General features: G+C 41.2%; 1 protein-coding gene across 2 annotated transcripts in view; it reads left to right on the forward strand.

Moving 5' to 3' along the window:
* The window catches only part of FRMD3 (FERM domain containing 3), a 306,916-nt gene extending 280,307 nt beyond the window's left edge, over positions 1-26,609 (forward strand). The window contains exons 14-15 of one of the 2 annotated variants that reach the window (XM_040450325.1): positions 21,160-21,618; positions 26,386-26,609. In XM_040450325.1, coding sequence (XP_040306259.1) covers positions 21,160-21,618; positions 26,386-26,399 — 473 coding nt within the window. In that variant the 3' untranslated portion in view covers positions 26,400-26,609. Of the gene's footprint in view, positions 1-21,159; positions 24,897-26,385 lie in introns of those variants that run through there. The other variant, XM_040450324.1, reaches the window with a different exon arrangement.
* Positions 26,610-27,501: the final 892 nt, after the last annotated feature.

A 27,501-nucleotide genomic window follows, 5' to 3' on the forward strand; every position in this document is an offset into this window, starting at 1 on the left:
GCATGGTATGATCTCAATTCTTTTATACTTATGAAGGGCTGTTTTGTGACACAGTATGTGATCTATCTTGGAGAATGTTCCATGTGCACTCAAGAGGAAAGTATATTCTGTCGCTTTGGGATGCAGAGTTCTAAATGTATGTCAAGTCCATCTGTTCCAATGTATCATTCAGGGCCCTTGTTTCTTTATAGATCTATACAGTAATGGATCTATATAAAGTAATGATCTATCCATTACTATAAATGGAGTATTAAAGTCCTCTGCAATTACCACATTCTTATCAATAAGGTTGCTTATGTTTTTGATTGTTTTATATATTTGGGGGCTCCTGTATTCATTTATAATTGTTAGCTCTTCCTGATGGATAGACCCTGTAATTATTATATAATGCCCTTCTTCCTCTATTGTTACAGCCTTTACTGTAAAGTCTAGTTTGTCTGATATAAGTATGGCTACTCCAGCTTTCTTTTGAGTTCCAGTAGCATGATAGTTCTCCATCCCGTCACTTTCAATCTGAAGGTGTCCTCAGGTCTAAAGTGAGTCTCTTGTAGACAGCAAATAGGTGGGTCTTATTTTTTTATCCATTATGATACCCTATGTCTTTTGGTTTGAGCATTTAGTGCATTTACATTCAGTGTTATTGAAAGATAATGGGTTTAGAGTCATTGGGATGTCTGTAGGTTTCCTGTTTGTAGTGATGTCTCTGCTACTTCGTGGTCCTTGCAACATTTCACTCACAGAATCCCCCTTAGGATGTCTTGTAGGGCTGGTTTAGTGGTGATGAATTCCTTCAGTTTTTGTTTGTTTGGGAAGACCTTTATCTTTCCTTCTATTCTGAATGACAGACTTCCTGGATAAAGAATTCTAGGCTGAGTATTTTTCCTGTTCATCACATTGAAGATTTTCTGCCATTCCTTTCTGGCCTGCCAAGTTTCAGTAGGTAGGTCTGCCATTAGTCTTATGGGTCTCCCTTTATATGTTAGAGCATGTTTATCCCTAGCTGCTTTCAGAATTTTCTCTTTATCCTTGTATTTTGCCAGTTTCACTATGATATGTCATGCAGAAGATCGATTCAAGTTATGTCTGAAGAAAGTTCTCTGTGCCTCTTGGATTTCAATGCCTGTTTCCTTCCCCAGATCAGGGAAGTTCTCAGCTATGATTTGTTCAAGTACACCTTCACCCCCTTTCTCTCTCTCTTCTTCTTCTGGATTCCTATGATATGGCTATTGTTCCGTTTGATTGCATCACTTAGTTCTCTAATTCTCCCCTCATACTCCTGGATTTTTTTATCTTTTTCTCAGCTTCCTCTTTTTCCATAATTTTATCTTCTAATTCACCTATTCTCTCCTCTGCCTCTTCAATCCGAGCTGTGGTCGCCTCCATTTTATTTTGCACCTCATTTGTAGCATTTTTTAGCTCCTCATGACTATTTATTAGTCCCTTGATCTCTGTAGCAATAGCAATAGATTCTCTGCTGTTGTCTATACTTTTTTCAAGCCCAACGATTAATTTTATGACTATTATTCTAAATTCTTGTTCCGTTATATTGCTTAAATTACTTTTGATCAATTTGTTACCTGTCGCTACTTCCTGGAGTTTCTTTTCACGTTAATGCTTCCATTTTGTCATTTTGGATAGTCCCTGGGGAGGTGCAGAACTGCAGAGCACTTCCCCTGTGCTGTCTGGAGTAACTTGTGTTGGTGTGTGGGGCCGCAGTCAGTCCTGATGTCTGCCCCCAGCCCACTGCTGGGGCCACAGTCAGACTGGTGTGTACCTTATCTTCCCCTCTCCCAGGGGCAAGACTCACTGTGGAGTGGTGTGGCCTCTGTCTGGGCTACTTGCACACCGCCAGGCTTGTGGTGCTGCTTCGATGGGATCTGGCATATTAGCCAGGGTGGATCTGCAAGGTGCACAGTGGCGGGAGGGGCAGGCTTAGCTCGCTTTGCCATGGGTGGTCCACTGCAGGAGGGGCCCTGCAGCACCGGGAGGGAGACAGACCCATCCCAGTGTCTTTAGTAGTAACTGAAGTGAAAGCGGTGCACCAGCTTCGTGACTACTGCAACTATCCTTCCCAGGTCAAGAGCCGGGAATGCCAGAGTGGCAAGAAGTGAAGAAGGAAGCATAGGTTGGAACTGCTGCAAGAATTTTCCCAGGGCCCTTTCTCCCGTGACACACCTCCTCTCTCTCTAGACCATTTACATTTAAAGCAATTTTACATTTTAAGCAATTGTTGATAGGTGTATACTTATTACCATTTTGTTTTGTTTTTATAGTTCTTCTCTATTCTTTTTCACTAGCTCTCTTCCCTTGTAAAATGGTGACTTTCCTTGGTGTTATGCTTGTATTTTTTTTCTCTTTAATTTTTTGTATACCTATTACAGGGTTTTGGTTACCATGAGGTTCATATATGAAGCCCTATGTATATAACAGTCTATTTTAAGTTGATGGTCACTTAAGTTTGAACACATTCTAAAAGCACTACATTTTTACTCCTTCCATGTTTTATGTATAAAATGTCTTATTTTACTCTGTATTTTGTGGATCCCATAACTAAAATTTGTAGATAAAATTGGTTTTACTACTACTTGTCTTTTAGCCATACTAGCTTTAAAGGTGATTCATGGTTGCTTTTACCAAGTAAAATTTTTTTCTTTAATAATTTTTGTCTTCTAGTTATGGCTTTTTCTTTTCCCTTTAATGAAGTCCCTTTAACATTTCTTGTGAGGCTGGTGTGGTAATGATTAACTTTTTAAGCTTTTGATTGTCTTGGAGACTCTGTCCTTTAATTTTGAATGATAACTTTGCTGGGTAGGGTCTCCTTGGTTGCAGGTTTTTTCCTTGAAGTACTTTCTCTCTCTCTCTCTGTTATTTTTGAGAGAGCGAGCGAGCATGAGCATGGGGGGGGGCGGGGCAGAGAGAGAGAGAGACACAGAATCCAAAGCAAAGCTCCAGGCTCTGATCTGTCAGCACAGAACCCAACGCAGGGCTCAAATCCATGGACTGCGAGACCATGACCTGAGCCAAAGTCAGAATTTAACCAACTGAGCCACCCAGGCACCCCAGCACTTTGACTATGTCTTGCCACTCTTTTCTGGCCTGCAAAGTTTCTGCTGAAAAGTCAGCTGATAGACTTATGGGGTGTCCTTTGTAAATATTTAGTTGCTTTTTTTCTTACTAAGAGTCTCCCTTTATCTTTTTGGCATTTTAATTATTAATTGTCCGGGGGTGGACCTCTTTGGGGATCTCTTTGTGTCCTGGACTTGAATATTTGATTCTTTCCCCAGGTTAGAGGAGTTTTCAGCTATTGTTTCTTCAAGTAAGTTTTCTGTCCCTTTCTCCCTTTCTTGTCCTCCTTCTGAGACCCCTATACTGTGAATGTTAGCACAGTTGATGTCCCAGAGGTCCCTTGATCTTTAAAATTCTTTTTTCTTTTTGCTGTTCAGCTTGGATGACTTCCATTACCATTATCTTCTAGTTTGGATGATAGCCATATGAAGTTGTGCACTTAACCTTGGTGGTAATATCTAAAAGGGCTGTGTGCTCAGTTTCTCAAAGTAATAGAATACTCTTTTCAAAGAACAACTGGCAGCACTTTAAGGGACACTAGTGACCCACAGAGCTGAGTTGAGCATTGATGTAGTAGCATATTGGGCCACGCATATGGTTGGGACTCTAAAGGAGAGGGTCCAGAATGACAAGACCAGGCGGTTCTGGCTACCACAAATAGAGGTGAGATTTTGAAAATGACAGAGGTAGCTCAGAATCACTGGATGAAAACCAAGAGAGTGTGGTCTCAGAGGCCGAGTAGTCAGTCAGTAGGAGGGCAAAAAAGAACACACATTGTCTTTAGCAATATGGTTGTCATTGGTGATTCTGGTGAGACCCATTTCAGGGGGTTGGTGGGTGCAGCTGACTGCTACAATGTAATGACAAGGACTCAGTGAATCATCCCCTTGAATTTTAGATCTTGAAATTGCCCCAAATGATGGTAAGACAAAGAGTGTTAAAATGTTCAGCTACTCTTAGAGACATGGCCAGAAGTTTGGTAGATAATGACCATAAGAAGTAAGATTTGGGGGCGCCTGAGTGGCTCAGTTAAGCGTCCAACTTTGGCTCAGATCATGATCTCACGGTTTGTGAGTTTGAGCCCTGCGTCGGGCTCTATGCTGACAGCTCCGAGCCTGAAGCCTGCTTCAGATTCTGTGTCTCCCTCTCTCTCTGTCCCTCCCCTGCTCCGTCTCTGTCTCTCTCTCAAAAATAAACATGAAAAAAAAAAAGAAGTGAGATTCGGGTGCATAGATGGGAAAAACATTAGGATTTTCTGTGTGTGTGTGTTTGTTTCCAGTCGTCCATACTTTCCTGAGTCACTGGGATGACTCTTCGTGGGTTTTAAATAGAATGAATGGGCAGCCTCCCAAGGATATTCAGAGGCATCAGGTACATTTCTAGTATGAGATCTTTTGCAGTGTCCATGCCTGAAAGGGAAAAAGTAAATGTCATTCTTAGGATCTTTTCTTTAAACCTGTGGGATATGAGCTTCACTTGAAGGATTAAACTTTATCCCCCAAAAAGGAAAGATAAAGGAGTCACATAGGAGGTCAGTGGTATACTTTCTTACCACGTTTTGGAAGTCTGCATGCTGCTTTATGTGGATAGAAAACATTTTAGGGACTGACTGCACATGCAGAAATGTAGTAAATTTTAAAGTTTATTTTCTCTCCTCACAACAGCAAGTGATATATATATATATATATATATATATATATATATATATGAGTTTTTTTTTTTTTTTTTTTTTTTTTGGTTTCTACCCTGGCCATGCTATAACCACAGATCTGACATATAATTAGGTGACTGTAAAATTTGATTAGGCAAACACTTTGAGAGTGAAAAGGAAACTTTAATAACGCTGCTAGGACAACAGGCATACAATGGGACTGTTCTTGACACATGGGGACAAATGATCATCCTACATATGATGACACTGGTCTTAGCAAATGAAATTGGGCCAGTAACAGAGAAGACTCTTCCTCCTTAGTTACAAATTGATCTCTCTGGGCCTCTCAGACCCCTTTTTCTTCAGGCAACATGGTGGTTTGGAACCAGCTTTGGGTCAGACTGGCTTGGGTACAAACCCCTGCATTGTTGCTTCCTGCCTTCCTGATCTTGCGTAAGTCACTTAACCTCTCTGGGCCTTAGTTTCTGTATCTCCTCTTATGCATATCACATGATCATGTGCTTAGAATGTCCAGCCATGTAAAAATTTATTAAAATTCTTAGTGCCTTTGTCTTCTCTTCCTCACCCACAACATTTTTCAAGAGCTAAAGGAATAGTAGCTTTGCTTATTATATACAGGTGATTGGTCCTTGCAGGGAAAGTACATGTATAGTTTTAAGTGGGACATTTTTTTTAAGTTTATTTATTTATTTTGAGAGAGAGAGAGAGAGAGCTCACAAGTAGGGGTGGGACAGAGAGCAAGGGAGAGAGAGAGAATCCCAAGCAGGCTCCACACTGTCAGTGTGGAGCTAGATGCGGGGCTTGAACCCATGAACCATAAGATCGTGACCTGAGCCGAAATCAAGAGTCTGATGCTTAGGGGTACCTGGGTGGCTCAGTTGGTTAAGTGTCTGACTTCAGCTCAGGTCATGATCTCACGGCTGGTGGCTTCAAGCCCCGCATCAGGCTCTGTGCTGAGAGCTCAAGAGCCTGGAGCCTGCTTCGGAACCTGTATCTCCCTCTCTCTCTGCCCCTTTCCCACTTGCACTCTGTCTCTCCATCTCTTAAAAATAAACAAACATTTCAAAAAAATTAAAAAAAAAAGTCTGATGCTTAACTGACTATGCCACCCAGGCGCCCCTTAAATGGGATACTTTTGGCAGACTTAGACTAAGAGCAACACAACATTGGAGCAGGAAAGGCCCATTTTGCAGATTAAAACTCCAAGACCTACAGAATTGAAGTGACATGCCTAAGGACACACAGAGTTCTGGCTCAGCTGGGAAGTGAATCCAGGTTCCCAGAGTTCCAGGCCATTGTTCTTCCTATCTGTCCTACTTCCCAGAAGTGGAGTGATGACCTATTCCCTTCCTGTCCCCCACTCTTCCTTCACCCTTCTTGTCCCTGCCCTCAATTTAAGACTACAGCACAACTCCCAGAGCCAGTATGGCTATGTTGATCAACATAAGTAGCTTAATTAGAAGCCTCAAAAAGGATGATGGTTCTGGTTATTAGGCATCAAATACGCAACCTCTGTAGGGACCTGTCCATTTTGTGTGTGCATAAGCAGTGGCTGTCATCCCTTTCAGATCCAGTGTTCTCATTTGAGAACAGAGATTTTATAATGCTCTATGATCCTGAGATGAAACTCTGACAAAACACAGTCTACTTACACATAGTTTTAAAAGTCAAATTAATGCTTTAATTGTAATGTTAGGAGAAATTAGAAGAAAGTAATTTATGGGGTGCTCGGTCAAGCATCTGACTCTTGATTTTGGCTCAGGTCATGATCTCACGGTTCATGACCTTGAGCCCTGCATTGGGCTCCAAGCTGTCAGCTTGGATTCTCTCTCTCCCTCACTCTCTGCCACTCCCCACACTCACATGGGTATGCTCTTTCTCTTGCTCTCTCTCTCTCAAAATAAATAAACTTAAAAAAAAAAAAGAAAGTAATTCATAATAAAACAGTAAGTCATTCCAAAGGTTTTTCTTAAGTATGACTCAGTGGGAGGCAGAATGGAATGGGATGCTGGTACCTATGTGAATGCAATGGCGGGACATGGGCACCAAGGGCACCACTCACAGATGTGTGAACATATGCTACTATGTAGGCGTCTTGGACACCTTAGATATTCAGGATGGAAGTGATAGGATATTCCGAACAGATCAGAAACTCGTCAAAAAAAAATTCCTTCAGTTTACCCAGTGGATGTATGCATGAAAAATTCAAAAAAAATACACTTATCATACCCAAATGCCTTAAGTTTAACACAGAGACAGGTTACAGTTTCAGATCATTCTGGTAAGTTTTTGCCGAGATGGGTAATATTTGATAGGACATCTGAAAGGCATATGGGATGCAAAATTATTACTCATTTTGTGGGACCATCCTGCACATCCTCGACCCTCACCCGTTAGATAACGCTGGCCCCTCTCACCATTGTGACTCCTAAAAATAGCCTCTCTGATTTTCTAAATACCCTCCTCCCTGACAAATGGCAGTACCACTTTGTGTTTATCTTTACTCTGTGTGGTTTCAGGGGCATTCTGTAGTTGGGAATCAGCACAGGGTGACTTGGAGTGCCTCACAGGGAACCAGAATGGTGGTTCCCAATGGTGCCATTTTTTCCCCAAAGCTTCCAACACCAAGAAAGGTGTGTTGCTCACAAGGTGAATGTCATGAGGCCAATGGCAGGGGTGGAGAAAGGAAAAGGCTGTAGGAGTTATCTCCTGCAAAGTGAGCCAGTTTGGTTTCAGCCAATGACAGCAACAGCATTGGCAGATTCTAATAGAAAAGTTACTGCCAAGTGGGTTTAAAGTTTCCCCAAGTAATCCAAACTCCAGCGTCTTTGCTAATGAAGTTAGTGCAGATAAATGCAAATGACAGGGGATCCGTTATATTATGATATCACCATATTGCCCCTAAAGGGAATTCTCATTTTTCTTTTCTACATACTTTTGAGCCTTTTCGCGAACTCGTGAGATAGTTGGGGATTACTATTAGCTTCATTTTAAGAGGCTTAATCTGTTGACCACTGATACTGCATTGCTTCATCACAAAGATCATCACACACAGGCAAACCAGATACAGACCATTAGTCAGTCCCTGTAGCTCTTTTGTATGCACATATGCTGCTGGTAATCTCTGCTGTATTATTTGGATTCGGTCGTATGCTCAGTTAATGGAGGGACTGATTTCTGAATGTCAATGTGTGCGATACTTATTCCATTTTTATCTGCCACTAATTTTTCTGTGTATGTAAAAGGTCTATTTTCCCTTTAGCAATGAGAGGAATAACATTTTCAGTAACAGCATCTGTTAGAATCCTGCTGAGTAGGTTGTTTTGTGGTGAGTGGCTTATCTTTAGGGAGTGCCATCACATTGGGATTGTGTTAACGGTGTTATATGGAATAGGCAGTGTGCAACCTGCTTGACTATACATGGCAGGCACATTGCCTGTTTATCATCAGTGGCCAGTCTTTTCCATCAGTGTCTTTTGATTCTTGCTATTTCACTTAATAGAGTATTTCTTCAAATTGAATAATGACAATAATGGCATTAAAACATATTATTGTACTAATATATAATAGTTAATATTTATCGCACGTTTCCTATGTGTTAGAAAATTTACAGCCATTATCTAATTTTAATTGGGGCAGCATAATTATATAAATTTGAAAGCTATTTCCTTTTCCTCTATTATTGTCATTTCTAAAAATTTCGTCAGCCATTGAGCTTTGTAAATATATTCAGGAAACTTTTCATATTTGAAGTAAAAATAAATTTAATAAAGGAGTGTAGATAAATCTTACTAATTTCCAGTATTTCTGGTATCTTTGGATATTATTTTTTTTAAGTTTATTTTGAGAGAGAGAGAGCAGGATAGGGGCAGAGAGAGAGAACGGGGAAGAGAGAGAATCCCTAGCAGGCTCCGCACTGACAGCACAGAGCCAGACGTGGGGCTCAAACTCACAACTGTGAGATCATGACCTGAGCTGAAATTAAGAGTTGGATGCTTAACTGACTGAGCTACCCAGACACCCCTGGTCTCTTTGGATATTCGTTAGAATTCACCAGAAAAGGTGGATAGGAAACTTTAAGCATGTAGCATATAAAGAAAACAAAAAATACAGATAGGCAACTATAATATAATTCTCCTTGTGGTTGACAACAGTGGACTTTTTAGAAAAATAACCTACATGGTGATAAAATGATATTGCTGAATGATAAGAGCAAATGTAGCCTAGTGTTCTTGGGTAAGATAGTAACATCTGATTTCTATAGGTTTTCTTTTTTTGCCATAGATAACACCTTTGCATCCATAATTACATTGAGCCCTCCCTCCAGCCTTATGAGGTAGGTGTTACTCCTGTGTTCTAGGGAAGCAACCTGAGTTCCTAGACTATTAACTTTTAATTGAAGTTACTTAATAACTAAAGTCTCACAGGTAAGTGACAGCACTGGTGTTTAAACCCAGGGTCGCCTAACCTTTGTATGGTCTCCTTACCGCTCTACCCTGGCAACCTTAGTTACAGTTCGAGCATAGTAATACGAAACTCCAGACATCTAACAGTAGTGGCTAGAAAAATTATGAAAGAGAAGAAAGCACTTATTCCCTTGCCTACTTCCTCTGTTCCAGGAAAATAAGTGAATACTACTGTGATTGAGATCAAAGTAGTAGAACACTTGGGTGACTTTGAAACGTCAGCAATTTGGCTGATTTGGTCACAGCAGCAGTTATAGACAGACAGCCTATATGCCAAAAAGGACCCACAGGCACATTTTGTGTGAGCTGTATGGGTGTGTTTTAAAATTGGAATTTTAAAGCTTTCAGATGAAGCTCAATATGGTCAATTTTCCCCAGTCCCCAGCACTCCCTAATGTCCCACACTCATTCACACTGAGTACCTGCCTGGCCTGTGGAGCCACTGGCCTTTGTGACCCTGTATTAGTTACAGTGTTTTTTTTTTTTCCCCAGAAGCTACTGCCTTCACTTTTTGCTTATGCTCTACTTTTCGTCCTTGTATCCTGTACTTCTCAAAAGAAAAATAAATGAGGGAAGGGGAGTCAGGAGCGCTGGGAATAGGGGCTGAAATTTTACATAATGTGGCTAGAAAAGGCCTCACTGAGAAAGTGAGATTTGTTTAAAGACCCGTGAAGAGCGAGCGAGTGTGAAGCAATCTGGAGGGAAGAGTGCTCCAAGCAGACGGAACGGCAGGTACAAAGGCCCTTTGGTGGGAGCACAACTGGCATAGCTGAGGGACAACAGGCCATCTGTGTGGCTGCAATGGAGTGAACAAAGGAGAGAGCCATAGGGGAACAAGGTCAGAGAGGTTAGGAGGGAAGGACACAGCACACTGAGTAGGGACTGTAAGGACTTGGCTTGTCCTGGCCACGGGAGAGTGTTGAACAGCATGGCATAAACCGCCTTATGATTTCATGAGGGTCAGTCCAGCCGCTGTATTGATAGGGGCCCTAACATGGGCATGGGCTGAAGCAGGGAGATAAGATAAGATGCTGGGGCAGTAATATAGGTGAGAAAGGACATAGCTTGGACCGGGGGTGGTAGCAGTGGAGGTAGTGAGAAGTAGTCTGATGCTGGATATGTTTTAAATTTTTTTTTTTCAACGTTTATTTATTTTTGGGACAGAGAGAGACAGAGCATGAATGGGGGAGGGGCAGAGAGAGAGGGAGACACAGAATCAGAAACAGGCTCCAGGCTCCGAGCCATCAGCCCAGAGCCCGACGCGGGGCTCGAACTCATGGACCGCGAGATCGTGACCTGGCTGAAGTCGGACGCTTAACCGACTGCGCCACCCAGGCGCCCCCTGGATATGTTTTAAAGGTAGAGACGTAGAAGCTGCTGATAGGTACAGTGTGGGTGTACATACAGGAAAGTCAAGGTTTTGGGTGTGAGCAAACCCACCCAAAGGTGGGAAGGCATGGGGGGGTGGGGGTGGAAGAATGGCATTAATTTGCCATCAGTTAAATACTGCAGTCTGAAGACACGAGATTTCCCTTACCCTCGTGTTATAGGAGAAGGATGTGGAAAGCAGAAGACAGAGGGAGAAGACGTTGTGTGTTAGGAGATGTGAGGAGGAAAAAACATACATAGGAGATGCTGTTAGTACAAAAAGTATGGAATATCTGTGTGACCACAGGAGCAAAGAAAATAGCCAAAATAACCAGAATGGGAATGGTCTTTCTAGAGCAGTAATATAACCTATATCCAATACATTACTTTCACTACTCTCCTGAAGAAGAAAGTACACGGACCCTCCTTCTGCGGATATGGAATACCAGATATGTAAGGATTTAGCATTCCACAATCCTAATGCTTGTCATGTTCCTCTCCACTGTGAATATTTTCTCCCTTCAGAGAAATACTCTTCATGGAGTATTATATGGTAGTAGGAAGATTATGGCTTGCGTTTATTTTTTTTAGTTTTATTGAAGTGAAATTCATGTGACTGACCATTTTATAATTTAAAAAAAAATTTTTTTTTTCAACGTTTATTTATTTTTGGGGCAGAGAGAGACAGAGCATGAACGGGGGAGGGGCAGAGAGAGAGGGAGACACAGAATCGGAAACAGGCTCCAGGCTCTGAGCCATCGGCCCAGAGCCCAACGCGGGGCTCGAACTCACGGACCGCGAGATCGTGACCTGGCTGAAGTCGGACGCTTAACCGACTGCGCCACCCAGGCGCCCCTATAATTTTTTTAATGTTTATTCATTTTTGAGAGACAGAGACAGAGAGGCATGAGTGGGAGGGAGGGCAGACAGAGAGAGAGGGAGACACAGACTCTGAAGCAGACTCCAGGCTCAGAGCTATCGGCACAGAGCCTGACATGGGGCTTGAACTTACAAACCTTAAGATCATGACCTGAACTGAAATCAGATGCTTAACCGACTGAGCCACCCAGGCACCCCAAAACAAACCATTTTAAAGTGAAGAATACAGTAGTGTTTAGTTCCTTCACAATGTTTTACAACTAACACCTCTGTCTAGTTTCAAAATGTTTTCATCACCCCAAAAGGATGAAGCCTATTAAGCAGTCACTTATTCCTCTCTTCCCTCAGCCCCTGAAACTATAAGTGCACTTTATATATTTATGGACTGACCTATTCTGGATACTTCAGATAAATGGAATCATACATTATGTGACTTTTTGTGTCTGTCGTCTTTCACTTAGCATACATTTTTTTAGTTTCATTCATGTAGCATGTATCCATACGTCATTGCCTTTATGGCTGAATATTCCATTGTATGGATATACCATATTTTTTTTTGAGTTTATTTTGAGAGAGACAGAAAGAGAGTGTGTGAGCAGGGGAGGGGCAGAGGGAGAGAGAGAGAATCCCAAGCAGGCTCTGCACTGTCAGCACAGAGCCCAACATGAGGCTCGATCCCATGAACCATGAGATTGTGACCTGAGCCAAAATCAAGAGTCAGACATTCAACTGACAGCCACCCAGGCGCCCCTAAACACACCATATTTTATCTGTTCAACCACTGATGGGTTGCTTCCACCTTTTGACTACTGGAAGAGTGCTACTGTGAACATTTGTGTACATGTATTGGCTTGAGTAGTTGTTTTCAACTCTTTGGAGTATATACATTGGAGCAGAATTGCTGCATCAGATGGTAGTTCTATGTTTAACTTTTTGAGGACCTGCCAAACTGTTTTCCACAGCAGCTGAACCATTTTTAAACCCCAATTGGTACAAGAGTTCTAATTTCTCTGCATTCTTACCAACACTTGTTATTTTCAGGTTTAAAAAATAGTCACAATCCTAGTGGGTGTAATGTGCTTTTTGTGGTTTTGATTTGCATTTCCCTAATGACTAGCGATGTTAAGCATCTTTTCATGTGCTTGTTGGACCTTGTATGTGGCTTACATGTCTTATGGTATTGTTCATATACATTGCTCAGTGCTATCATAGCAGAGCTATCAGGAAATATCTGAATTTTGAAAGAGACAACCAATAATTCACTTCTGCACATCTTCTCCACCCCCCCCCCCGTTTTATTGGGATATAGTTGAAATACATCACTGTATAATTTTTAATGTTTATTCTTGAGAGAGAGAGAGAGAGAGAGAGAGAAGCATGAGTGGTGGAGGGGCAGAGCAAGAGAGGGACACAGAATCTGAAGCAGGCTCCAGGCTCTGAGCTGTCAGCACAGAGCCTGACACGGGGCTAGAACTCATGAGCTGTGAGATCATGACCTTAGCCAAAGTCGGATGCTTAACTGACTGAGCCATCCAGGCACCCCACATCACTGTGTACGTTTAAAGTGTACAGCATAATGGCTTGACTTACATATGTTGTGAAATGATTCCCACAGCAAGGTTAGTTAGCATACACGGTCTCATACAGATATGATTTTTAAAAAACAAAAATTCTTTGCAATGAGAGCTCTCAGCATCTGTTATCTTAATAATTTTCATGTGTATAATACGGCAGTGTTTCTATAGTCTTCATGTTTTACATTATATTCTTAGCACTTACTTTATTCTGTAACTGGAAGTTTGGACCTTTTAATCCCCTTCCTCCAATTCCCCCCACAATTCTGAACCACTACCTCTGGTAACCACAAATCTGATTTATTTTTCTGTGTTTTCTTAAATTCAGTTCCGAAGACTATACATGACCATTGTTTCATGTGCCTGTTGGCCATTTGTATATCTTTTTGGAATAATGTTTATTCAGGGACTTTGTCTATTTTTAATTGGATTATTATTATTTTTTTTTTTTGCCATTTAGTTGTAGTTCTTTATATATTTATATACTAACTCCTTATCAGATAGATGGTTTGCAAATATTTTTCTTCCCATTTTGTAGGTTGTCTTTTCAGTTTGTTGATTCTTTTGTTGGGAAGAACTTTTTAGTTTGACATAGTCGTAGTTATTTATTTTGTTGCTTGTAACTTGGGTGTCGTATCTAGAAAATCATTGCCAAGACCCATGTCAAAGAGCTTGTTTCCTGTGTTTTCTTCAAGGTGTTTTGTGGTTTCATGTTTTTTGTCTGTCTTTAATGCATTTTGAGTTAATTTTTGTGAGTGGAGTAGGAACAACAGTCTAGCTTCTTTCTTCTAAATGTGAATATCCAGTTTTCCCAGCACCATTTTATTGATGAGACTGTCTTTTCTCCATTGAGTATTCTTGGCTCCCTTGTTGAGTACTATTTGACCAGGTATGCTTGAGTTTATTTCTTGGCTGTCAATTGTGTTCCATGATTTTTTTGGTCTGTTTTTATGCCAGTACCATTCTGTTTTGATTACTATACGTTACTGAAATCAGGAAGTGTGATACCTCTTGCTTTATTCTTCTTTCTCAGGACTGTTGTGGCCATTCAAGGTCTTTTGTAGTTCCATATAAATTTTAGGATTGTTTTCTCTACTTCTATAAAAAATGCCATCAGAATCTTGACAGGTATTACACTGAATCTGTAGATAGATTTTGGTAGCGTTGACATTTTAACAATATTAATTCTTATCCATAAATACGGGTTATCTTTCTATTTGTGTCTTCTCAATTTCTTTCATCAGTGTCTTGTAGTTTTCAGGGTAGAGATCTTTCACCTTTTTGGTTAAGTTTATTCCTAAGTATTTTATTGTTTTTGATGCTATTGTAAATGGGATTGTTTTATTTCTTTGTCAGATAATTCATTGCTAGTGTTTAGAGATACTACTGTTTTTTGTGTGTGTTAATTATATATCCTGCAACTTTACTGAATTTGTTGTCTTTAGGATTTCCTATTTATAAAATCATGTTATCAATTAATAGAGACAGGTTTTATTTCTTCCAACTCTGATGCCTTTTGTTTATTTTTCTTGCCGGACTGCTCTGGCAAGGATTTCCAGTACTATGTTGAATAGGAGTGGTGAGAATGGCACCTTTGTCTCATTCCTGATCTTAGAGGAAAAGCATTCAACCTTTCACCGTTGAGTATGATGTCAGCTGTGGGCTTATCGTATGTGATCTTTTTATTATGTTGAGGTACACTCCTTCAGTACCTGATTTGCTGAGTTTTTATCATAAATGGATGTTGAATTTTGTCAAATGCTTTTCTGTGTCTATTGAAATAAGATGTCTTCTTTCATTCTGTTAATGTAACGTATCACACTGATTGCAGGTTGAAACTTCCCAGGTATAAATCCCCCTTGATTGTGGTAAATGATCCTTTCAATGAGTTGCTAAATTCAGTTTGCTATTATTTTACTAAGAATTTTTGCATCTATATTCATTAGGGATGCTGGTCTGTAGTTTTCTGGTAGTGTTCTTTTCTGGCTTTGGTGTCAGGGTAATGCCAACCTTATAAAATTATACATGAAAAAGGAAATGTTATAACTTATACTGTAGATTCTGTCTCATGTAAGAAGGATTAACCCTGCTTTCTTTTTGTTACCATGCTATGCTTGAAATATCTTTTCCATCCTTTCACTCTCAGTCTATGTTGTGTCTGTAATACTAAAGTGAGCCTCCTGTAGGAGGCATATTGTTGGATCTAGTTGTTTTTATCCAGTCAGCCATTCTGTGTCTTCTGACTGGAGAATTTAATCTGTTTACGTTTAAAGTAGTTATTGCTAATTAAGGGCTTACTATTGCCATTTTGACAATTGTTCCTTGTTTCTTATCCTTTTTCTTGTTGTTTTTAATGTTTTGGTGTCTTGTGGTATCAGTAGGCTTTGATTTCTTTATCATGTTCTTTTGTGTAATTCCTACAGATTTTTCCCTTGTGGCTACCATAAAGCTTACATAAACTATCTTAAAGTTATAACACCGTATTTGAAAATAATAACTTTAACAGAATTCCTAAGCTCTACACTTTGACTTCTGCTCCCTTTCACATTTTATGGTTACAGTTTACATATTTTTATATTGTGTAATAAGATTTTATTTATGATTTTTGTTGTTTTTTACCTTTTACTAAGGGCACATGAATTATGTTCCACCTTTACCATACTACACAATCTAACTTTGACTGTATTTTACCATTACCAGTGAGTTTTACACTCCCTTTTTCATTTTTATGATGTTAATTAGTGTCCTTTTATTTCCACTAAAAGAGGTACCTTTAGCATGTCTTGTAAAGTAGGTCTAGTGGTAAAGAATTTCCTCAGCTTTTGTTTGTTTGGGAAAGTTTTTATTCCTCTTTCATTTCTGAAAGACAGCTTCACTGGGTATAGCATTTTTGTTTGACAGGCTTTTTTCTTTTGATCACTTGCATACGTTACCCCATTCTCTTCTGGCCTGAAAGGTGTCTGTTGACAATCTGCCAATAGTCTCATTGGGTTTCTGCTGTATGTAACTTCTCTTTTCTCTTACTTTTAAAATTCTTTGTCTTTTGGGGCGCCTGGGTGGCTCAGTCGGTTAAGCGGCCGACTTCAGCTCAGGTCATATCTCATGGTCTGTGAGTTTGAGCCCCGCGTCAGGCGCTGTGCTGACAGCTCAGAGCTTGGAGCCTGCTTCGGATTCTGTGTCTCCCTCTCCTCTGCCCCTCCCCTGCTCACGCTCTATCCCTGTCTATAAGATAAAAACATTAACATTTTTTTTAAATTCTTTGTCTTTCACATTTGACAAATTATATGACTGGGTGTTGCTCTATTCAAGTTCAACCTCTTTGGGGTCCTATGAGCCTCTTGGGTCTGAATGTGTATTTCTCCCTCAAGGTTTGGGAAGTTTTCTGCCATTTTTGCTTTTTAAAAAAAAATTATAGTTGACACACAACGTTACATTAGTCATAGATGGACAACAGCGATTTGACAACTCTATACATTATGCTGTGGTCACTGCAAGTGTAGCTACCATTCACCACGATACAACACTATTACAATACTATTAACTATATTCCCTATGCTGTACCTTTTATCTCTGTGACTTGTTCCTTCTGTAATTGGAAGCTTTTATCTCCCACTCCCCTTCACCCATTTTGCACACCTTGCCCCTACAGCCATCGACTTGTTTTCTGTATTTACGGGTCTGTTTCGGCTTTTTGGTTTTGTTTTTTATATTCCATGTATAAGTGAAATTATATTGTACTTAATGTCCTTGGGGTTCACCTTGTTTGGCACTCTGTGCTTCCTGTACCTGGATGTCTGTTTCCCTCCAAAGGTTAGGGAAGTTTTCAGCTACTATTTTTTCAAGTAAGTGTTCTGCCCTCTCTCCTTCTGGGACCCTTATAATGTGAATATTTGTTTGCTTAATTTTGACCAAGAGATCCCTTTACCTATACTCACTTTTAAAAATTCTTTTTTGGGGGCATCTGGGTGGCCCAGTCGGTTCAGCATCCGACTTCAGCTCAGGTCATGGTCTCACAGTTCAGGAGTTCAAGCCCCACGTCAGGCTCTGTGTTAACAAACAGCTCAGAGCCTAGAGCGTGCTTCAGATTCTGTATCTCTCTCTCGCTCTCTCCCCCTCCCCTCCTCATGTTCTGCCTCTGTCTCTCAAAAATAAAATGCTAAAAAAAAAAAATTTTTTTTTTTCTTTTTGCTGTTCAGGTTAGGTGCTTTCTAATCCTGTGTCTTCCAGGTCACTGATCTGTTCATTCTTCGGTATCCACTAAGTTACTATTGATTTTCTCTTGCATATTTTTTCATTTCTTTGGTTAAGTTTGGAGTTCAACTCTTTTCTCCAGGCCAGCAAGCATCTTTTTTTTTAAATTTTTTTTTTAATGTTTATTTTTGAGAGAGAAACAGAGCATGAGCATGGGAGAGGCACACACAGAATTGGAAGCAGGCTCCGAGCTGTCAGCACAGAGCCCAACCCAGGGCTCAAACTCATGAGCCATGAAATCATGACCTGAGCTGAAGTCGGACACTTAATCGACTGAGCCACCCAGGTGCCCCAATATGTTGATTACTGTAAAATCTTTATCAGATAGGTTTATCTTCATTTCATTTAGTTCTTTTTCTCTGATTTTGTCTTGTTATTCCATTTGGAGCATATTCCTCTGTCTCCTCACTTTACTGTGTTTATTTCTATGACTTAGGTGGCAAAACTGCCTCTTCTAAATACAAAACAATGGCCTTGTGTATGGTTGTCTCCTGTGTGTTCCTGATTTCTTTGGCTGGCTCAGCTGTGACCAGTATGGACTGGGGTTCGCAGGGCTCTTTGTGCTGAGGGCACCCTGGCAGAACAGCTGAAGCTGAAGTGGGTACAAGCCAGGGGGTCCTGGGGTGCTCACACAGGGTGCACCCTGGTACCTGGAACTGAGGCAGGTACTAGCTGGGTGTTCCCAGGGTGCCTTGTGCAAGGAGCATTCTGGCTTGGGTCGCTGGACCTGAAGCAGGTGTGAGCTTGCCCTAGCAAGTCATCTGGAGCTGAGGTGTGGGCCCAGGTGTGGGCCTGCAGTGCAGGGTGCTTTGCTCCTGTGATACCTTGGTGAGATGACTGGAGCTATTGTGAGCACTGATTAGGCATGCCTCGGTGTGTGCTGTGCCGGGGCCACTTTGGTTGGACAATTGGAATGGTGTAAATTAGGGTCCCAGGCCTCACGGACCCTGCTCCCATCCATGCTACCAAGATGGAGGGAAACTGTAAACCATGCTAGTCACCAGCCCCTCTGACCTGGAGAGAGTTCCAGAGCTTGCCTGACATTTGGCAGAGTTCTAGAGCTGGATCCTTTGTATTGTTGTTGCTCTTTAAATTTTTCTTTTTTAATGTTTATTTTTGAGAGAGCGAGCGAGTGAGCACACGAGAAAGTCGGGGAGAGGCAGAGAGAGAGGCAGACAAAGAATCCAAAGTAGGCTCCAGACTCTGAGCTGTCAGCACCCCGACATGGGGCTCGAATTCACAAACCAGGAGATCATGCCCTCAGCCGAAGTCAGATGCTTAACTGACTGAGCCACCCAGGCGCCCCTGTTGCTTTTTTAAACCACAGCTCTTTTTGTGTGCCCCAGGGCATCCAGGACTGGTATGGGCTGGGTGCCTAGGGCTCCCTGAGGTGGCAGCCTGGCTATTCTATCCAGACCCTGCTCCCATCTGTGCTATAGAGATGGCAGGGGAATGTAAACCATGACAGTTGCCAGCCCCTCTGATCCAAAGAGAGTTCTAGCAGTTCTGTTGCCATCTGGCAGAGTTCTAGGGCTCGATCTTTCATATTGTAGCTGCTCTTTTAACCACAGCTTGTTTCTGTGCTGCAGTGAATCTGCTCCCAGTCTCAGTATTAGCTCTCCCCTGTGTAGTTGGCAGCATCAGGGGTAGGGGTTTCCTTCCTTACAACGTCTCCATCTCTCTTGCCATTCTCTATGTGTTCTAGTGTGTTGTGCAGAAGCTATTCATTCATCCCACCATTCTTCAGGAGGAATTGCTCTGTAACTAGCTGTAGATCTGGTGTGGAGGTGGAGGAAGTGAGTTCAGGGTCTTCTTGTATCTTAGACCAGAAGCCCAGCCTTTGTTGCTTTAAATATCCTTTCTATCCCTTTTTTTCTCTTTCCCTTCTTGGATTTCCGTAATGCCAGTATTGTTTCTTTTCATTTTATCCCATAAGGTCTGTAGGCTGATCTCATTTTTTCATTTTTTTTGCTTTACTGACTGGATAATTTGAAATGTCCAATCTTCCGGGTTTCTAATTCTTCCTTCTGCATAGTTGAGTGTGCCTTTGAAGCTCTCTGTTGAATTCTTCAGTTCAGTTACTCCATTCCTCAGCTCTAGGATTATTTTTGAGAGAGAGACAAAGTGTGAGCAGAGGAGGGGCAGAGCGAGAGAGAGGGAGACACAGAGTCTGAAGCAGGCTCCAGGCTCTGAACTGTCAGCACAAAGCCTGACGCGGGGCTCAAACCCACGGTCTGCTGGATCATGACATGAGCCAAAGTTGGATGCTTAACCAACTGAGCCACCCAGATGCCCCTAGGATTCTTTTTGATGGTTTCTGCTTCTTTGTTGAACTTGTCATTTTGTTAATTTTTCATTTTCCTAATTTTGTTTAGTTATCTGTGTGTTCTTGTTCACTAAACCTCTTTAAGAGGATTATTTTGAATTCTTTGACAGTTCCCAGATCTCCATTTCTTTAAGGTTATTAGTGCTATATTAGTTTCCTCTGGGGCAGTCATAGTTGCCTTTTTGTGATTGATTCCTTACTTTGGTATCTGCAAGTGGTAAGTGATCTCCTCTCCCAGACTTTGCAGGTTCATTTTGGCAAAGACAGTTCAACAGTTAGCTTGGTTTGGATTTCTGGACAGGTCTACCAGTAACATCTTTGGGCCTGCTATTATGGACTATTTGGGAGCATGGCAAGGGTTTAAGCTCTGAGATCATGGGTGGTTAGGTGTGCTGCCAACTGAGAACAGCTTGATAGGCCTGCTGGCTTGGTGCCCGGCCTAAGTGAGGCTGTACGATGGGCACCAGAGTTTCCTAGATTTTCAGGGTAAGCTTACTGGATGGTCAGGACTCGATGCTATACTCATCAGGGAAGGTAGGGTTATGAATTAGCTTCAGCAGCAAGATGGGATGCAGGACCTGCATAGTTTGTTCTCTGGGGGCCTGGATTAAGCAAGAGTGTGCACTGGAAAGCCCAGGCAGGTGAGGCCACTAGTTTTGCTCTGCATTCAAGTGCCACTGGAAGTAGGGCTGTTGAATGGTCTATGCAACATCCGACTTGTGCTGGTTAGGCTCCATGGTCAGGCGGGCTTAAAATTTTCAGCAACTAGTGGGGCTATGAATTAGTTTCCCTGCCTGGACACGGCAGGGGAAGCAGCTCAAAGGCTAGTGAGGCTCTTTGTTGTCCTCACTCAAGCTGACTCATGCTGCAGTTTTTCTGGCCAACAGGGCTCCTTGCTTTGCCCTGAGGGCAGTCAGCCCTGCCCACCTACTCCTTAGCTTGAGCACTGCTGAGTACCACAGCTTCCAGGGGTTCTCTCCAGCCCTTCCTGTCACATGGGTTTGGGGACTACTCTCCATAGCCATTAGCTGTGACTCAACCCAATGGGCATCCATTTCAACATAGAGAATGTTAAAATGTTAAATGAAGGGAGCAAGGTGCAAATTTGTGCATACATGATCGCAGTTATCTAAATCTCGAAACCACTAACTCGTACCTAGAATATGTAAAAATAGACTATCATTGAACAGTAGATTCTATAATCTGTCATGCAGTGAAGTTCTATATAGTGTTGACTTCTAAAAGACACTGCTCAAAATTACAATAGTGGTTTATTGTCATCTTATTCTCGCCGACATGGCCCAAGTTGGAAGTTTGCAGACCATAACTGCACACACAAATATTGCCAGCCATTGGTTATTTGGGGTTTAGCATGCTCACCTTAAAGTCATTTTTTTGTAACAGACCCTGTTAAAATTAGGATTCCACAGAACAATTTCCTGAATTCCATTTTTTTCCTCTTTTTTTGGTTGGTTTCCATCTACAGATCTTTGTGGGGGGGGCGGGGAACCCACAACCTGAAATATAAAATTAAGGGTAAAAAATGTCTCTTTACAGGTGTTCCCTTACCCAAAGAAGACATTTCTGCCCCCTTGATCTCTAGCTCGCCAGTGAAGGAAGCCCAGGAGTATGAAAACCCCCCAAGTGAAGAGGAAGATAAAATAAAAGAAGAGCCCTTGACCATCTCTGAACTGGCATACAACCCGAGTGCTAGCCTGCTCCCCACCCCTGTTGATGATGATGAGATTGACATGCTCTTTGACTGTCCATCGAGGCTGGAGTTGGAAAGAGAAGACACAGATTCATTTGAGGAACTGGAAGCAGATGAAAATGCCTTTTTGATGGCCGAAGAAGAAGAGCTGAAGGAGGCTCGCCAAGCTTTGTCGTGGAGCTATGACATTCTGAGCGGCCATATTCGGGTGAACCCACTGGTCAAGAGTTTTTCCAGGCTCCTTGTGGTGGGCCTGGGGCTGCTGCTCTTTGTATTCCCCCTGCTCCTCCTCCTTTTGGAGTCAGGTATTGATCTCTCCTTCTTATGTGAAATCCGCCAGACGCCAGAGTTTGAGCAGTTTCACTATGACTACTACTGTCCTCTAAAGGAGTGGGTGGCTGGCAAAGTAAACCTCATTCTCTACATGCTGGGTTGCTCATAAAGTTCATATCTCATGTGACTAAGGGCTATATTCAATACTAGTGATTTGTTTTTTTGGTTTTTTCAGCAACTGCCTGGTTCCAAATGGTCATGGGGCCATCAACAGGTGTTCGTTACTCATAACTGATTATTAAAAACTTTAAGTTAGCTTTCCATAATTCACTGCAGCTAAGTAAGTTTAAGTCAAATGCAGTTATTTTAGTTCTAGGTCAGGAAGATGGCCTTTAACCAAAAATATGTTTATTTTTTAGTATACTACAGACATACTCTTTATCTATTATATCATAATACAGAATACATTGCGCTGAATTAGATTTCCCCCTTTTTTAATAGTTAGCACCATTATAAGGTTCAGAATCAGAATTTTAGTAAAAACCCAAGAGAAAGTTTTTGAATATAATCCTTAGTGAAAACAATGTCCTCTAACCGATGCCTATACAACTAAATTTATGCTGGGCTTTTGTTTTCTGTTTTTTTAAAACTATTTTTATGTGTTCAAAATATTTTGGTAAATTTTTAGCAAAAAAAAAAAAAGAAGCCTCCTGGAGTTATTTAAGTGTACAGATTGTAAGACTAATGCACAAAGGGTATGTCGGGAATTTTTTAATGTTTTGGCACTGGTTTGTTTTTTAAAATATTTTTGGCTGAACAATTACATAATTTGTTACTTTCAGAGGAGATAGAAAATAGGTAGAAAGACACTGTAGTAAGTAAGCTCTTAAAATGGATGATGGAACTAGAGGATGTAGAAACTAAGAACACTCAAGCAGATACTGGGTAGTCTGTTTTTCAAAGTATTTGGACAAGAGGACTTTCATTTGCATTCTGTCCATAATATTTTGGTTGGGGAAGCAGAACGTTTTTAAAAGAAAGTGAAACTAAAGGAAAAAAGTTAAAAGTTATGGTAGTTAATTGCACATGATCGTACATTAACCCAAGAGTGGAAGCAGATGGGGATGGGGCAAGTGGCAAAACAGGAGTTCTGGTGAGGCTGGTACGCAAGTGGTGGCAGGCAAACCAGCTTTTCTGAAAGCGGTGTTGATGCATGGTACTGGATGATATAATGTGTACTTACTGTTGAGTCGACACGAATATGTTTAAGTGGATCTAAATAAAAGTGGAGAAACTTTAAGGCATAGTTTTTTGGTCCCTCATGCCATTCATTTTGATTCTGTGGAAGAAATTTCAAAAGAAGTATGTGTGTGAGAAGGATGGGGGGAGGATATGAAAAGAATGGATTTTGACTTATTGATCATGCTGATGATCTTCGTTTGTGTTGGCCATTATATTCCTTTCCCGGTTTTCTTAAGATCTTAACTCATTCATAATTGGGGCTCCCATTAAGAAAGTAGAATGGATTCATTAGGTGATCCACCATTTCAGCCTGGGTGAAATAGTAAAATGACTCCCTAGCCAGATAGCAGAGGGGACAAATGTTCTAGTACCTTCCTTCATACCATTAAATCCACAACAGAAAGACAAGTACTCTGCATGGGGAGGCAACAGATCCTACCAATACTGTGGTATAACTGAGAAAGAAAAGGGTATGGAGTTTAGGGCATTGGGATTTCTCCTTGGATTGAGAATGTTCCAATCCCTTCATTTACAAAGAGATTGGATGCCCATATTCTCTCCTAAACTTTAATAGATGCTTCAACTCTATCATGAGCCTGATTTCCAAATTGGCCATTCCTGTCCTACTCATTCATGGAGCTCTGAGCACTGTATTAGACATTTAAGTTTGAAAATAAGTTTTAAAAAGTCTGCTCATGAAGCCTTCAGTTGAGCAAACTATAATACACATTTGCTATTAAGTTTGTAGGGTGTTTTCTCTCATGTGCTTTCAGTGATTTATTTTGCTTTTTCTTGAAGAATCTTTATTGCCTGAAATTTGATACCAATTCTATTGGTAGCAATAGATTTTCCATAGTTTATTTTGGAAGTTTTCAAAGGTTTTTACTCCCCTTTGTTATGACTTCCAAGTCATACTTTCTGACAAAAGGGTACCCAGTATAGTCTGCACAAAATTAGTCCCCCTTGTCATCATGCTTATCATTTCCTTTGAGGTTCTAACCATAACAAACCTAGCCCTTGCCCTTTTAAAGTAATATTAAATATTTTTTTTAATCATGGAAGCAATATATTATTGCCCATCATGAAACCCTGAACAATACTGACAGGATAAATGCCACACACAATCCAACCATGCAGATTTATATTAGGGAGTAACAAATTACTTTTAACATTTCCAGCTAACATCTCTTTCAGGCAAAAAACATCATTATTGAATAGAAATGTTTTTTAAGTGAAGGAGTTAACAGAATAGGGTCTGCTGAATTTAAGCACTAGCCACCAAACATAAAACTTGGATCCTGAAATACCTTTTTGTCAGAATGGCATCAGCCTTTTAGAAATATCCACTTAAGTTTTGTTAGGAGACAGTCACCAGCTGCCTGAATCAAATGAGGAGAAAAGTGCTTCCAAAGATGGTGAGTTTATAACATAGTGAGATACAGAATTCAAAGCAAGTGTGTGAGTATATGTATATTCCATATTATTGGTATAGATGTGTTTATATATGAATCTGTATATATGTGTGTGTATTTTTATACACACAACTGACATGCCTTTCATACACAGTTGTGTTTATTTTTCCCCAATTGAGGAGTTTGTAACATATTATTCTTTTTCCCTCTCAGATATCATGGTGGATAAAACCCACAGTCTCAAAGCTTTCAATTTTCCACAGTTCAAACAACTGTGTGTACATTTGTGGTTATACATACACACATATATGGCAAATACATATACACACACAGTCTTGTCTTTAGTGCTAATGCAAGTTGATCATGAAAAAAATGTAGGTAAAGTATCGTGTATTTCTGTCTGTGCTTGGAACATACTGTAAAATGTTATGTATTTGGAATATATTTTGTGGTTTGTCTAATATTTATAAAGACAACTCTGGGAAGAATTCAAAAGTTGATTTCATTGAAATACTAGAGATACTGGGGCCATGTGACCTGTGATTGGAGCCTTATCTTTGTATAGTGAAACCTGCATTTCTATGTCAACATCCAGATTGTTTTATATGTTAATATGGTGGCAGGAATCCCTAATAAAAATACTCTGGGGAAAAATGTTTCTGCAATCATTTAGTTTTATTCAAAGGAAAGTTGTATAAATAGCCTATTGGAAATACAGAAAGGTGCCATATTTGACCATGAATGAGGTCACCCTTGAATGGTGATAGTATGAAAAAACAAAACAAAAAGCAAAATTACAAGTAATGGATGGAATCAACCCTTTGCAGAAATCACTCAGGCTAAAACCAGGAATATTGAGTGTACTGAAAATGCACCCAGATATAAAAGATAGCTATAGTCTAATTAATGGCATTAAGATAACTAGAGAAATAGCAAAGCATGGAAAAAACAGAAGAGAGGGTTCTTCATTACAGATAGGAGGAAGGATTGCAGGATGTTAAAAAATTGGTAGGTAGTCATTTCTGGCAGAAAAGGGTGCTTTCCTGTGCCAGAGAGAGCCACGTCAGATGCAACACTTGCCATGAAACTTCTGTTCATGGGCTCTGGAAGAATCATTATTCTATTCTTATCTTCCCTTCCATACAGCATGGCCTAAAAGGCCCTCTGCTTTGGTTTGACACAAAGCTAACAACTCCATACCTGATTGCTAAATCAGAAGGTGTTTCTGTTGAAGCAAAAAGGGCGCTCTATAGGAACACCATAGACATCAAGCCAAATTGTACCTCAGCTGTGGTGGCCTCAAGTCTGTCATTCTGTTTTACTCAGATATAATGGACATATAAAACTCTATTAGTTTTAGGTGTAGAACGTAATGGTTATATATACGTATATGTTGTGAAATGATCACACATGAAGTGTAGTCAAAATCCATCACCTCACAGAATTATTTAATTTTTTTGTGATGAGAACCTTTAAGATATACTCACTTAGCAACTTTCAGTACAATATAGTATTGTTAACTAGAGTTCCCGTGTTGTATGCTACGTCTCCAGGACTTATGTATCTTATAAATGGAAGTTTGTACCTTTTGACCACTTTCATCCATTTTGCCCACCTGAGGGTGGGGAGTGGGGGAAGTCTGTCAAGTTCTTACTCAGCAGTTGTCAGAGGTCAGTCTGTAGAGTACAGGCAAGAAAAGAATTCTGTGGTTATTATTCAGGCATGAGGTGACTTAGGGACCTATGGTCCCAGCTCTAGCTGCCGTAGCTCACAACTTTATTTGGCTTAGTGTCTACAGACTGGAAGGTTCACACAAGGTGACTCTGGGCTACTTATTCCTTGAGAAGTCCAGTCTCCTGCCCCAACCTCATCTCTTGGGAGAAACTCTTTTCCTTATTCCTACAGTCTTTGCTTAGCCCAACAGGGAAAAGATCTCTTAACCACATTCCAGCCTGGAAGGAAAGTACTGGGGAGAAGGTTCCACCTGTGGGGTGACCTCGGGATGGTTGTGGTTGATGAATTTGAGACTCTTTGGGCCATCTGTCTCTACTGGGTGGAGATAATGTATTAAAAGTCCCTGCTTACTTGTCCTCCTGCTTCTTCTCTCTCTCTCTCTTTCTCTTGGACCTGCTTTTGGGCTTCCAGTCTACATGCAGTAAACAGACCCAGCAGGACCAGCCCGTGGTGGGCCCAGCCAGGACTCGGCTCTCCACACACCAGCCTCGGTCTGTGATGGGGTGGGTAAGTTTGGCGAGCCCCGCCCAATGGGCTCAGCTGCCATCACTTCAGAGAGGACAAAAGAAGCCTCACTTGGGTCTCAGATCCCAGCTGTGCTCTCCAACCTATTAATAAAACTGATTTTAATCCTCTCTTGGCCATCGTGTCTATTGTCTACTGGGAACTGGGGTGGTGGCTGGGGGCGAGAGTCACACTAAGCACACTCCAGAATATTGAGGATCTCTGTAACCCGCAGCAGGGCAAGAAAGGACAGGGCTGCTTCTGGCTGGACCTCAGGCATCAGGGGATGTCGGCCACTGACACTGGCCCTGCCAGGCCCTGCAAGTGAGTGAGGGGGCTTGAGACTTAGTAAAGAACAAAAGGTTAGTTGGAACCAAGCATCCCTATTCTTTACCTGTAGCTGATGCTTTAATCAAATATCTCCTTGGAAAGATAACCAAGGCCACTTTCCTGGTTGTAAAGAAAAACTTTTAGTAGGACAATGGCTGTATATACTTCCTGTGGGTACTGAGTACTGAAATGTGTCTTGCAAATTACAGCAGCTTCTCCAGCAAACACCGGTCACCTTGAGACTCCTCATCCGCAAGAATAATGATCATGAACATTGGCTTTCTGCGGAGACAATCCTTCAAGGGAGAGAACACAGTAACAAACCCACATTAGTTTCTACTCTGCTTGGCAGTCTTCATAATAAGTTAAAAATTCAACGTTCTGGTGTGAGCATCAATCTCCTGTAATTTCCCTGATGTGAATCCGCTTCCTCCTGCCCTGAATCAGCCCAGGTGTCCTGACACCCCTGAACTGCCAATTCTGCAGTTATGGACCAGACCTTGAACAGTGGTGGCCACATAAACATACTGCTCCCCGGTCATAGGGTTACTATGTAATTTATCGTCCAAACCAGGGCTCTTCTGAGAGTAAAAGGGGTGTTTTTAACGATTATGTCACAATATCAGGTATTAACTAGGACTGCTCCAGACATTCTACCTGTAAGGCTTTGCCCAATCAGCTAGGTACCCTCTT

The sequence above is a fragment of the Herpailurus yagouaroundi genome, unplaced genomic scaffold (genome assembly GCF_014898765.1).
Source record: "Herpailurus yagouaroundi ecotype Mexico unplaced genomic scaffold, PumYag 201, whole genome shotgun sequence".
In the NCBI taxonomy this organism is placed as follows: domain Eukaryota; kingdom Metazoa; phylum Chordata; class Mammalia; order Carnivora; family Felidae; genus Herpailurus; species Herpailurus yagouaroundi.